Source organism: Rhododendron vialii, chromosome 2a (genome assembly GCF_030253575.1).
Source record: "Rhododendron vialii isolate Sample 1 chromosome 2a, ASM3025357v1".
NCBI classification, from domain to species: Eukaryota; Viridiplantae; Streptophyta; class Magnoliopsida; order Ericales; family Ericaceae; genus Rhododendron; species Rhododendron vialii.
In genome coordinates this window covers 385,116-398,379 of record NC_080558.1, presented here as the reverse complement: position 1 = coordinate 398,379, position 13,264 = coordinate 385,116, and the positions used below count along the sequence as shown (strand labels likewise).

The following is a 13,264-nucleotide window of genomic DNA, read 5'->3' as shown; positions in this document are numbered from 1 at the left end:
CCGGCCCGCACGTGCTTCCCATTCTCTCTCTCCATTGGAAAATTATCCAATGACCCTGGGACATCGTTGTGTTTGAGTGGTGCTAGGGACACACCCATTCTCACACCCAAACACACATCCACCACTCACATGAGTGGTGGATCCCATACACACTACACACTTTAGTATGTGTATGGGGCTCACCACTCATATGAGTGTAGGTGTGTGTTTGGATGTGAGAGTGGATGTATCCCTAGAATTATTGAAAGAGAAGTTAATTTACTCCCCCCCTCTCTCTCTCTCTCTCTCTCTCTCTCTCTCTCTCTCCCTCCCTCCTGGTTTGCTCTCCCGCCTTCCCTATATACACACTCCCTCAAACATTAAAAAAATCACCCTCTCTACCCTTCCGATAGACCCGATTTCGTCGGAATCCACGAGCTCATCTTCCAGGTAGATACATATAGTACATGTTTATGTTCCAATGTGCGATTATAAAACACTTTTAGAATGCATTTCTAATTGTTGAATCAAAGATCCTAACGTTTTCGGTTTTTTCTCATTAGACCAGGATTCATGATTATACTTCGTCTCTGTATGTTAAGCTTCGCGCTCTCCATTTGGCTAATCGGATTCTACCGATACGTTCGCGACTACATGCTTTGATTTCTTGAGCATTTGGAGCTTTTTAAATTCCGATCCGATTTTATCTGCCCCTTGAAAGGGAGTGTCTTGAATTTGTGAATCGGAGTACATTACGTACTTATTTGGATATCGCTGATTGATACGACAGATCTGGTGCGTTATCGCTTTCAGCTGCTCTACATGTTATTGTAATTGAGAATCAGAGCAGACATTTTGAAATCGTTCATTTATTTTGACTGAATTGGTTGAGTTTGGTGTAGACCTACTGTGTTGGAGTTTTAAAATACAGAAATGCAATAATTTAACTAGAATTGTTTTGGTTGCAACAATTCGTTTCCTTTTTTCAGTACGAATTCCAAATATAGGAGTTGTTACGATTAACTAGAGGAATCACGGTGTGGTATTGAGAGAACATACGGTCTGCACTTTCGAGCTGTTAAATTAAAACCTTGACTGATTTGAACAGTGGCTGACAAAACAACATTTCTGTCTTCCTCTTTTTGTTGTTTTTATTTGTTTCAAACTAGCTCCTGCATGGAAACTGTATTGTTGGGGTTTGGCATATTTTACACGCTTGTCGTCAAATTATTTCCACCGGTATCTACTGCAAATGCTTAATTTTCCTCGTAGTGATAGCCAAATAATCAATTTTGTCATGCAGGGGAAATATATGCTAACATTTGTATATGCATGCATTACTTGAAGTGTCTTTACTATAGTAACTTCCAAGTGCTATTGGATTATTCTTTCTGTAACTTCCACCGTCACTTGAAATATGACGAAAAGATATGTTTTGCGTTTTCTTTGTGCACAGGTCTCTTAAGGTTAAACCATGGCTTCAGGACAAATTTTTTCCCGGACTACTCAAGCATTATTCTACAATTACAAACAGCTGCCGATCCAACGGATGCTTGATTTTGACTTCCTTTGCGGTGTGTAAACTGATATGTCTTTCTTTTCTCTTGAGCATATTCATTGAATGTTAACACAACCACTCAGATTGTATTTTCCCCAACTTTTGAATTGGTGTTCAATGGTAACATACATTAACCTCTCTTTCCAGGGAGAGAAACACCTTCAGTTGCTGGAATTATCAATCCTGGTTCTGAGGGTTTTCAGAAACTTTTCTTCGGTCAGGAGGAAATTGCTATCCCAGTGCATTCAGCGTGCGTATTTTCTCTCGTTCTATGTTTTCGAGTTATGTAAACGTCTTCATAAAGTTGCGCCTAAAAGCATTTGTAATTGCGTTGGAAAACTACAAAGATATTTCCTTTTGTACAGTGAAATCAACTAGCATGCATGTCATCATGGTGTGCCGAGAACACTGCTTTCTTAAACATTATACTTTCATTATTGTCCTCTCCGTTTGAAGATAAATAGAGTCCAATTAGATTATTGCTTTAAGTATTGGTGCTTGATGATTTGTCATTGTAGAATATATAGTAAATAAAGTTCAAATATGGAAAAGTGATAAAAACATCCTTATTTAACTTGGATTTCAATGCCGTCAACAATGTATGAAATTTAGTAAAGCCAATTTATAAGTACGAAACTGCTAGATATGCATGTGAATGCAGATATAAAACATTGAATTCTGTTTTTTTAGGCCCTCATTTTTTAGTTACAATATTCTGATGCCAAACTGGCTCCAGAATTTGATTTTTGTGATGTTACAATCTTCTTACCTTTATATGGTTCTTCCCCAGCATTGAAACCGCCTGTGCAGCACATCCAACTGCTGATGTTTTCATAAACTTTGCATCATACAGAAGGTCAGCCCTCATTTATCCCGTGACATTCGTTTCTTAGGAGCTTTTTTTTTTGCATCCGTGTTCACATTTTTTATATTTTTGCAGTGCTTCTGCTTCATCTATGGCAGCTCTCAAACAGCCAACCATTAGAGTTGTGGCTATAATAGCTGAAGGTGTTCCTGAGTCAGATACCAAGCAGTTGATTGCTTATGCAAGAGCAAATAATAAGGTGAAAGCAATAACCCATGGTCTGTTAAAGCCTTAGTATTGTACTATTGATAACCAATTCATCTCGAAGCTTAAGCCATTAGAGGGATGAAGTCATGGACAACTTCATCGGAGGAAAGCTCTGAAATGGTCTCATGTCGGAATATCATTATTTATTCAACACGCCCCCCTCACATGTGGCCACACTTTCCCCCACCGGCACATGAGCAAGTATTTGACTATATTGGTAGACACTGAGTTTCAAACACATGAACTATTGCATGCTCTTGGTCCGACACTCTGATACGATTATGAATTATTGATCACCAACTCATCGAAAAGCTAAGCGATGAGAGAGAGAGAGAGAGAGAGAGAGAGAGAGAGAGAGAGAGAGAGAGAGAGAGAGAGAGAGAGAGTGAATGCTTTATTGCTTTATTATTCACATCGTCATCACTAGCGGAAGTCAAGGAAGTGTAAAAGATTAATAAGGTGACCATTCTGTTAATTAGTATACGAAACATGCAACTGTTTTTTACCCCTTTGCGTTCATCTTCCTTCCAGATTCCTTACTATGCGTACTTCAACGTTTTATCTGATACAATGGCTAATGGTGTTTGTAGGTTGTTATTGGCCCAGCTACTGTTGGAGGTATTCAAGCTGGGGCTTTTAAGATTGGTGACACTGCCGGGACGACAGATAATATCATTGAATGCAAACTCTACAGGCCTGGATCTGTTGGATTTGTCTCCAAATCTGTACGTAACATTCAATCACTTGCATCTCTTCTCTTCTAAGCATACCCACAATCTATTCTATCGTTACAAAAGTAGAATGTACTACACCTCTAAATTTCATGGACATTTTGTATTGTGCTCTGTACTCTTCACAAGGCACACATTCCTTAACTGTCGAAAGGGAAAATAACTAAAGTTCGCCACTAAATTTCAAGGACATGTTAGAGCGCACTATGTACGCCTCACAAGGCGCGTAGTACTTTAAGTTTTAACTGTCAAAAGAGAAAGAATAAAAGGCTCACAAATTACTACCACAACTATCATTTGTGTCAATTAATTGCATGATGCATTGAAGATACTCTTGTTATCATTTCTTCCTTCTAGAATTAATCTACGATGTCAAGTTACTGTTGTGGATATTGGCCAAGCCCGGCAAGCTTTTGTATGTTGGATCAAGAACTATAACCCTTGCCTGGATTATCTAGGTGGAAGACTTGCAACCCAAGCTGGTTATTTATGGTTGCACAAATAATGTGTTTTATGTTCAATTGCAGGGAGGCATGTCTAACGAAATGTACAATACAATTGCCCGTGTAACAGATGGAATTTATGAAGGTATCTGTACAAGCTGGCTGTCATGTTTAGCTCTCTCTCTCTCTCTCTCTCTCTCTCTCTCTCAGATAGTTGGATGTCTACAGACTGCTATTGTGTACACATTTAGGACTGAGGGTTATTTTGCAATTCTTTAGGTATCGCAATTGGAGGAGATGTGTTCCCTGGATCTACACTTTCTGACCATGTTCTACGGTTTAACAACATCCCACAGGTAGGCAATTCACCATTGACTATACTCACTCTCTTTAAGTAGACTCGTCTGCAGAGTTGGACTTTTCTGCATCTTGATTTCGTCATTTTGAACTTATCTGCATAATCTACATCAAGTTATTCGATAAAAGTTTCACTTTGTATGACTGAACTGAAAAACATCTTTTAATGGCTGCGACACTGAAAAAACTGCATCTTCCTTGCAGCTTGTATCCTATAAAAAGGTTTGGAATGTCGCTAGAAATTTTGTTGAATTCACGGGGAAAAACCATATAAATTCTCAACCAACGCAAGTTGCCACAAAATTTGAGACTAGGACAAGCCCGCATTTTTCTTGTGAAGATGTGATATTGATTAGCTAACATACTCTCAGTGCATTAGAGTGCAGTTGAGGAAGATATTGTAGATCTTTTGATTTTATGCCGTCACATTTGCTTTGTCTCAAAACTCGCAAGTTCCACATAAGCAAGACCTAATTTCCGATCGAGCTCGGTTTCGATTCAGGAAGTAGAGAAACATCTTCTTAAGCTATCAAACCCAGCTTTATCTCGTGTTAAGTGTTTTTTAAGAGTGATATGGTTGTTGATGGGTACTTTTCCTTTGAGGTTGATGTTGTTCCTTTTCTTTCTCTAACCTGATGTTCTGATTAACTCAGATCAAAATGGTGGTTGTACTTGGGGAACTTGGTGGACGGGATGAATATTCCCTAGTGGAAGCCCTGAAACATGGGAAAATCAATAAACCTGTGGTTGCTTGGGTTAGTGGAACTTGTGCACGGCTCTTCAAGTCAGAAGTACAATTTGGTCATGCGGTGAGCTGCTGCCTTAATTTCCTCAATTTGACCCCTCTCTCTCTCTCTCTCATAATTTTTTCCATGATATGAGGATAACCTTTTTACTGACTCAATGTAGGCAACACCCTTAATTTTTTGTTGATGTTGTCTGGATCAGGGAGCCAAGAGTGGCGGTGAGATGGAGTCTGCACAAGGAAAGAATCAAGCACTCCGGGAAGCTGGAGCTGTTGTTCCGAATTCATATGAAGAATTTGAAACTGCGATTAAAGAAACATTTGAGAAGCTGGTAACATTTAGCATGTTGTCTCGTTACTCTTACATATGAGCATTGCTCTCCACCACCACATTTTCTAAATGTTTTTGTTTGTGCTTTGCTTAGGTTGAGGAGGGAAAGATTTCTTCTGTAAAGGAAGTTAAGCCTCCACAAATCCCTGAAGATCTTAACACTGCCATTAAGGCTGGGAAAGTTCGGGCTCCAACTCATATTATTTCCACCATATCTGATGATAGAGGTATAATTTGGACATGTACACATTTTTAATCTATCCCAGCCGTGTCGTGCTTGTGCTTTAGTATGAAACATAGTCGCAGATTAAAGAACAATAAAAACAGAAGGTATTGTCATATAGCTTTGTGAGTTTACGTACATGTAAGTTTCAAGTATTCGAAACGGAAACTACAAAGATGGTTAGCGAGGCTATGATGATCTTTAGCTTGATTTTGACTCTGAAGATAGAGAAAAAGGTACATATAAACTTTCCAGATAAGAGGAGAGCAATGTACAGACCTGAATTGCATCCAGCCAGGGTAAAGGTGAGAGAGTGTTGGTTGGAGAAGATGAGATTATGGATCAGTAGGAGTTTTTTTTTCTCTCTCTTTTGGCAAGTGTTAGTATTATTAGAATAGTTAGACTAGCTGCTTGGAGGAGTTGAACTCCGGACCCTCTTTCTCCTGGCAACTAAGTGCACCCCCCCTATGCCATTGGGCCAAAGGCCTCTTGGCTACGGATCATTGGGAGTTAATTTTCTATCTATTCAAGGATAACCAGTCATGTTAGCTGCGTTAATATGTTTTCTGATTTTCTCTATTTGCAGGTGAGGAGCCTTGCTATGCCGGTGTCCCAATGTCTTCCATAGTTGAACAAGGTTTTGGCGTGGGTGATGTCATCTCCCTCTTGTGGTTCAAGCGCAGCCTTCCCCGTTATTGTACAAAGTTCATTGAGGTATATATAACGATCCCTTTTCTTCCAGTCATAACATTTGTTGCATGTTTTGTTGTTTTGTCAAATGTCTTCTATATTTTTTTCCTTTTTGTAATCAAATTATTCTACCAGAAAGTCTCCTGTGAGGTCAGAACTATCTTTTCTAGCTGTGCTGTGACAACTATTTGTGTCTTATCCAGATTTGCATAATGCTATGTGCGGACCATGGCCCCTGTGTCTCTGGTGCTCACAACACCATAGTAACTGCAAGGGCAGGGAAAGATCTTGTGTCCAGCCTTGTTTCAGGTGAAACTATGCAGTTTTCTTGGTTTCTTCAGTTAATGAAACAGCTTTTTCGTGTGGGGGGATGATTTTGTAGTGGGCAACTGGAGTAAATTTGCTTTTGAAACAGGTTTGTTAACAATTGGTCCCCGATTTGGTGGTGCTATTGATGATGCTGCCCGATACTTTAAGGATGCTTATGACAGGGTGAGTTTCTGATGACTGATGAGCTACCTAGTTAAATCAGAGAATAAAGCCTGGCTCTTTGATGTTTCCAGATTCTATGGCTTATTTAGTGTCTTTTTTGTTTCCTGTTCTCAATTTCTGGTAAACGCAGAAATCTAGCTTGGTGAACAATTTGCAAACCTTTTTCTTGGGAGATTTTCTTTAAAACAACTCAATTCTTCAGGAAAACACCAAAAACTTGTTTCCGAATTTGTCGACTACTTTTTCTGTCCAAAAAAGTATCAGTTGATAATAAAGTGAATTTAAAGTGAAATCACTTCATGAAAAAGTCTTTTGCAGAACTGTTTTGAGCAGGGGTCAATACTTTCTCATCATGTCTTGTTTTGGCAGAGTCTTACACCTTATGAGTTCGTGGAAGATATGAAAAAGAAAGGCATTCGTGTGCCAGGAATTGGACACAGGTATAGAGCATCATTTTAGATTGCATGGCTGGAAGTGGAACAACCTGTATTTAGTTGTTGAAAGTTTGTAATACTGGAAATACTTCATGTTAATGCTTTCAAACCGCGCTAGGTACCTAAGAAACTATATTTGCTTCTTGTGTGAAGGATCAAGAGAGGGGACAACAGGGATAAAAGGGTAGAGCTTCTACAACTGTTTGCGCGGACTAATTTCCCTTCTGTGAAGTACATGGAATATGCGGTTCAAGTTGAAACCTACACTCTCTCCAAGGCAAATAACCTGGTCCTTAATGTAGATGGGGCAATCGGGTCTCTCTTCTTGGATCTCCTAGCAGGCAGTGGTATGTTCACCAAGCCAGAGATCGATGAGATTGTTGAGATTGGCTATCTGAATGGGCTCTTCGTGTTGGCTCGATCCATCGGTTTGATTGGGTAAGTTGACTTGCTCTTCCGATTAACCTCAAGAAAATGAAAAACATAAAAATGAAAAAAGTCCTGTAATGGGAGAGTAAGAAGCACCCGCAATGGGACCATACTCTTTCTTTTAGGCTCCCTGTAATGGGAGAGTAAGCAGCTCCGGAAAAAAACCCCGCCCTTTTCCTTCGCTACTAGGAGGTTAAGCAGCTCCTGTAATGGGACCTACTTTCTTTTAGGTTCAATAGTCTTCTGAGGTCTATACATAGATAGAGGCAAGCACTACGAAACAACAATCCCTACCTACCCCAGACCCTCCCTTAACCCAGAAAAAAACAACCATGTGATAATGATTTCCCCGTATTATGTGGCCGTGTTCTTGATGTCTTCAGAGGGGATTAACTGCCCATATGTACACTTGGAGGGAGAGAATGAGAGAGATTTGCCTTCTGGGAAAGTAAAACGTTGAAATTAGGCCTACCTCTATAGCCCAAAAGCTTAAGCTTAAGTTACGACGTAGCAAGTGGGTGTTGATATAAACTGTCAATTCCCATCGGTCATTGCACAGATAAAGCATTGAATTTCTGCGTGTTCTTCATGATCTCTTTGTGTTTGTTCAGGCATACATTTGACCAGAAGAGATTGAAGCAGCCGCTATACCGTCACCCATGGGAGGATGTTCTCTACACCAAGTGACATGTTTTCAGACAGGGCCGATGCTTACCTCCCATCTTGTACCTCCCATCTTGCCTTTGGAAGTTTGAAATTATGAAATTTGTTGTGGTGTGATTGTTCTGTAGTTGATAGTCTTTTCATCGTGCTTTGTTAGCCTCAGGTTGGACACCATTTGTTAGTTCTAATGGAAGTTATAAGGGGAAAACTCCCCATTCATCCATCAGAAATTAGATGTCACCGACTCACCATGAATAGTTCTTTGTTTAGGAAGTAATAATAACATGGCCATTTCTTCTTCCCAGCTTTCTTGTATGACGAGCAAATTAAATGGTATGTGTTGGTTGTCTTGTCAAATTTTGGGTGTCTTTGGCATAACATGTAAAACTTTTGTAAGTTGAACCAATCTGTCTTTTTTAACATCAAACACCCGTAAGATCCTGAATCTAAGATGTATGTCGTCTCTATCACATTAAAAAATGCAGCATACTTGTATGTGACTCTGTGGATGTCTGTTTTTCTGTTTGAGAGAGAGAGAGAGAGAGAGAGAGAGAGAGAGCATGGAATTAGGAAGAAGCAGAGGGCTAAATTCATCCAATTGATGAGCAGCAACACTAGAAACATTGTACATGAAATGAACGTAGTCTTTGGCTAGGACCTCTTGATTATGTAACGAGCTTCTTTCAAAATTAGCATTTTCATGTTCAGCGCCCTTTTTTTTTTGGTACTACAGAAATAAATCACGATCACCACCTCATTCATGAGAGTGCCATTGCTACAAACAAGCATGACCATGTTCAGCGCCCTTTTTTTTTTGGTACTACAGAAATAAATCACGATCACCACCTCATTCATGAGAGTGCCATTGCTACAAACAAGCATGACGCACTAAATTTGTTAACATTTGAAATTAAATTTCAGAATAGGCAAAGCACCAGCTTGCAAGCATAGCATAGACAAACCAACGAGTGTCCACCTCATTCCCACTCAAGATGTTAATCAGAATATTTTTCCAATTTATCTTTGAAACAGAGGTAAGAAGCTCATATCATTTCCATTCAATTCACTACACATATGAGGAGAACAGAAATCTTTAGCAAACATCATATAGCCCATTGGCATGGTCGGAAGTTGTTGCAAGTGAAATAAGCATTTACACTTTTCCATTTCTTCAGACAAGGAAAAGCAATGTGGTGGACTTGGTAGGTGGAAACTGACAAGGAAACCTTGACACTTCCAGGGTTGAAAGGCTTTTCTAGCGAAGCAAGTACCGAATGGCAGCAACGGCATCACCTTTGTGCTCCCGTAAAGTTCTTTCAGCCACCTTCTTGTGCAGCTGTTGCCAAGATGCAAAGGAAAAAACAATAAGAACCCTTGGCCGCAGAAATGAACCGTAACACATTAAAAGGACACCACCGAATCTCTAGACCTAACCTCTAGTTCGATCGCAATAATGTCAACTTCAGCTTCACATGCTTAGCAGGGGAATCTCAAGACCGTTATGAAGATGATGGGACAACACCAGCACCAACTTTAGGTAATTTTTGGGACAGCATGACCGAAATGATGGCGGAGCAACTGTCCTCCCGAAAAGGAAAAGAAAAAAACCAATAATGCAAACCAACTTTCGGTGAAAACAACTCAATTATAGAGTAAAAATAAAGGTAACTCAATTATGGAGTAGTTTTAAAGGCACTCTACTTTCGGTGAAGATATTTGTGACGATGGGGCCCAGTGTGTACCCGACAAGAATCTTCATTTCAATTTGAGTGAAATTTCATTGTAATTTCATTTTGTAGAGTCCTCTATATAAAAGACGCGTCTGTATTAGGAAGATCAGGTTTTGGATTGCCCTCTCTCTCTCTCTCTCAAATCCAAGCACTCTGATTTTCTCCTCTCCTCATTTGAGAAGGCCTAGCCTTAGTAGGAATTTTTCTTTCATCGAAGTCCTTCTCATACGGAAGTGAAACAATATATTTCTTTCTATCCCAGAAGGCATTAGGGATATCACTACAGATTTCTATATGAAAATCTTCTTCAATTTGAGAAATTTTCTCCTTCATTACAGGTTTTTGTAATGTTTCCTCAATACTCATTATTCTAATTTCATTTTGAAGAAAATTTATTTGTTTATACTTTTTGGAAATTTTTCTCATAATATCATTTATTTCCTAGTATACAGGAGGAGAAACAAATTCAAAGAAGATTTCCTGCCCATCCACATGAGGAGTAATACCATCAGTACTAGTTTGCATTGGCATCAACATTGCCAAAAAAAGGGGTTCCCAATATTAACACTTGCTGAAGATTTCTTATACAAAGAAATGTTATCTCCAAACAAACTCCCTTATTGCAAATGTATATATTATTAAGCTTATATTTGATAATCATCTTAAATCCACTAACATTAGTGAGACTTTGCGAAGTTTTCTCAAAATATTGGGTTGGAACAATTCATTCTTGAATACAATTCATATCTGCTCCACTATCAACTAATGCAATAATATTGCTGATAGTATATTCTTTTTGTATTACCAAGTTTACCTTTACATGCCATTTCTGGTACTACATTATTAATTAGATTTAAATAATTTGAGTCATCATCATGACTAATTCCCTTTTTTCTAGAGAAATTAATTTTTTATTCATATCATAAAGCTCTTGAGTGGCCTTATTTTGAAAAGATTTTAACAATTTTATTTCTGTTTTTAAAATATTTATTTCTGTTTTTGGTTTGTTAACATTTGAAATTAAATTTTAGAATAGGCAAAGCACCAGCTTGCAAGCATAGCATAGACAAACCAACGAGTGTCCACCCCATTCCCACTCAAGATGTTAATCAGAATATTTTTCCAATTTATCTCTGAAACAGAGGTAAGAAGCTCATATCATTTCCATTCAATTCACTACACATATGAGGAGAACAGAAATGTTTAGCAAACATCATATAGCCCATTGGCATGGTCGGAAGTTGTTGCAAGTGAAATAAGCATTTACACTTTTCCATTTCTTCAGACAAGGAAAAGCAATGTGGTGGACTTGATAGGTGGAAACTGACAAGGAAACCTTGACACTTCCAGGGTTGAAAGGCTTTTCTAGCGAAGCAAGTACCGAATGGCAGCAACGGCATCACCTTTGTGCTCCCGTAAAGTTCTTTCAGCCACCTTCTTGTCCAGCTGTTGCCAAGATGCAAACGAAAAAACAATAAGAACCCTTGGCCGCAGAAATGAACCGTAACACATTAAAAGAACACCACCGAATCTCCAGACCTAACCTCTAGTTCGATCGCAATTATGTCAACTTCAGCTGCATTTATCTTAACTGCTGCCAATTCTTTCTCCCTGCAAGAAACCAGTTTCCATCACCATGTCTATATCATAGGTTGTGCCGCAATTGGCAGTACTTAACAAATGCCCAAATAGCAGAGAGGAATGAAAGTGCTTTCTACTTGAAAATTCACGGTTCAATTTCCTCTTAAGAAAGTCAAACACCACCGATCGCCGTTTACAATGAGCGTTGAATTTAGTTAAAGTATGCTATACTTCATTAATGAAGCAAATATAGTAACAACAATGATTCATTAAGAACAACAATGCTGTCGCTTATAGTTCACCTTATGAAAAAAAGATGACAGACAATCTTGTACTCTGGAGTAGGATTTCATTTCTTTTGTTATATGTTTTTTTGGTTCAACCAAGAAGAGTTATATTTCTCACTAACCAAAGACAAAATACACAGATGTAAAATCTTCAACAACATAAAAAAACAGGGGGGCAAAATACATAGACATAATCTAAAAATAAGGATAGGAGAAATGATTGAAAAAATCTGACCAACACCAACTCCTCAAAAGTATATAAGCGGAAGTTTCAAAAAATCATGCAACATTGCTCATTGTTTTCTCAGCTACTTCTTGTGCATGTTACTAAGAACCTTCGTGCGAATGACATTGTTTGATCTGAACTGCCGAAGAAAGCCATTATCTAATCTTGAGTTCATTACTTCATCATAAGTTTGTGATATTCGACCCAACCAAGCCTAAGCCTTGGACACATTCTGGAAACCAAATTTCTTGAATATTTAATCCAACACTGCGTTCACAAACTAACACGAAGCATTTCATGCATCAAATTGGGATTACCATCCATAATCGCGCAGTGAACTCCAGTACTTATTTCAACTCTCATAAAAAAAGAAGAAGGCTTCTAGATGCTCCATCATTATCACACAAGTAAAACAAAGATAGTTGAGAACCTTACGGATAACAGCCCTAAACCCTGTACCCTAAATCGAACCGACTGAATCCCACAGCATAAAGAATTCAACTTTCTCCTTTCTTTTTAATCATTCGAGAAGTAAGACGAACTGGAAGTGTGAGAGACATATACGGATACCTCATTCGCATAGCATTCAAATCAGCCTCCTTAGCTGCAGAAATTGATGCCATAGCCTATAGTCCACACATACATACATCGCCACAACAATCATAAGTAACTTTTTCAATCAATTATACAACACATTCATGTTATCAAAGGTATGCTATACCTCTTGAACGCGAGTGGAATCGAGCTGACGGTCTTCGACATGGTCGGTGAGCTTGTCGAGGGCTTTGCTCTGCTGCTGCAAGTCCTTGGAGTCCTCTCTACTCTCTATCATCCCTTCTTCTCCACCACCTCCTCCCTCCATTTTCCTTTCTTCCTCTGTAAATCTCTGTAAACTCCAAAAGTGGCAGCAAAACCCCTCTCTCTTCTTTCTCAGAGCAGTTATCAATGGACTAGGGCTTTCCAAATTCTAATGGCAATCAGATTCACACGCGCCCGGAACTGTTGATTTGGGATTTCTTTTGGGTTTGGGCCGTTTGGCTCTTCTTTTGGGGTTAAGGGCCAGTCCAGTTTGACTGTATCCAGTCCGGTCCATTTTTTATTTTGTGGGGCTAAATTGGCCAAAATAATGATGAAAACTGTTCATATTGTCGAGCTTATCGAGAATTTCAACCTTGCGAATAGTTATATCGATCGAATACCATTCAATGTGTAAGCACCACATTTATCTTGAATAATGCACATTGGATCAAACCCATTTGCTCAAGATAAATGAGTTCCGACAAGATATTGATA

The 13,264-nt window shown here is 38.9% G+C and overlaps 2 protein-coding genes across 3 annotated transcripts; one reads left to right on the top strand and one right to left on the bottom strand.

Moving 5' to 3' along the window:
• The first annotated feature begins 244 nt into the window (after positions 1-244).
• Positions 245-8,451, top strand: LOC131315920 (ATP-citrate synthase beta chain protein 2-like). Of its 2 annotated transcripts, XM_058345158.1 has the most exons (18): positions 270-429; positions 543-774; positions 1,436-1,553; positions 1,685-1,787; positions 2,328-2,393; positions 2,478-2,601; positions 3,200-3,334; positions 3,868-3,928; positions 4,063-4,139; positions 4,794-4,949; positions 5,089-5,217; positions 5,311-5,443; positions 6,026-6,153; positions 6,333-6,438; positions 6,545-6,621; positions 6,991-7,061; positions 7,209-7,493; positions 8,096-8,451. In XM_058345158.1, the coding sequence occupies exons 3-18, from the start codon at positions 1,454-1,456 to the stop codon at positions 8,169-8,171; spliced, it is 1,827 nt and encodes a 608-aa protein (XP_058201141.1). In that variant the 5' UTR covers positions 270-429; positions 543-774; positions 1,436-1,453; the 3' UTR covers positions 8,172-8,451. The 2 variants fall into 2 exon arrangements, with proteins under 2 accessions (XP_058201142.1, XP_058201141.1); XM_058345159.1 differs by lacking the exon at positions 543-774 and having other exon boundaries at positions 245-429.
• Positions 8,452-10,982: 2,531 nt separating this feature from the next.
• LOC131315919 (uncharacterized) lies at positions 10,983-13,005 on the bottom strand. The gene is made up of 4 exons (XM_058345157.1): positions 12,693-13,005; positions 12,542-12,597; positions 11,422-11,488; positions 10,983-11,323 (listed from the first exon to the last, which is right to left on the bottom strand). Exons 1-4 carry the CDS (start codon positions 12,831-12,833, stop codon positions 11,243-11,245), a joined length of 345 nt encoding a protein of 114 aa, XP_058201140.1. The 5' UTR covers positions 12,834-13,005; the 3' UTR covers positions 10,983-11,242.
• Positions 13,006-13,264: the final 259 nt, after the last annotated feature.

What these genes read in the sequence shown, in the direction of transcription:
- LOC131315920 (XM_058345159.1), top strand. Translation starts at nt 1,454, where the DNA reads ATGGCTTCAGGACAAATTTTTTCCCGGACTACTCAAGCATTATTCTAC. An exon ending in ATTGTACAAAGTTCATTGAG is followed by an intron (nt 6,154 to 6,332) that starts GTATATATAACG and finishes TGTCTTATCCAG; the next exon opens with ATTTGCATAATGCTATGTGC. An exon ending in GTGCCAGGAATTGGACACAG is followed by an intron (nt 7,062 to 7,208) that starts GTATAGAGCATC and finishes TCTTGTGTGAAG; the next exon opens with GATCAAGAGAGGGGACAACA.
- LOC131315919 (XM_058345157.1), bottom strand. Translation starts at nt 12,833, where the DNA reads ATGGAGGGAGGAGGTGGTGGAGAAGAAGGGATGATAGAGAGTAGAGAG. An exon ending in ATTCCACTCGCGTTCAAGAG is followed by an intron (nt 12,598 to 12,692) that starts GTATAGCATACC and finishes TGTGGACTATAG; the next exon opens with GCTATGGCATCAATTTCTGC. An exon ending in TAATTGCGATCGAACTAGAG is followed by an intron (nt 11,324 to 11,421) that starts GTTAGGTCTGGA and finishes TCTTGGCAACAG; the next exon opens with CTGGACAAGAAGGTGGCTGA.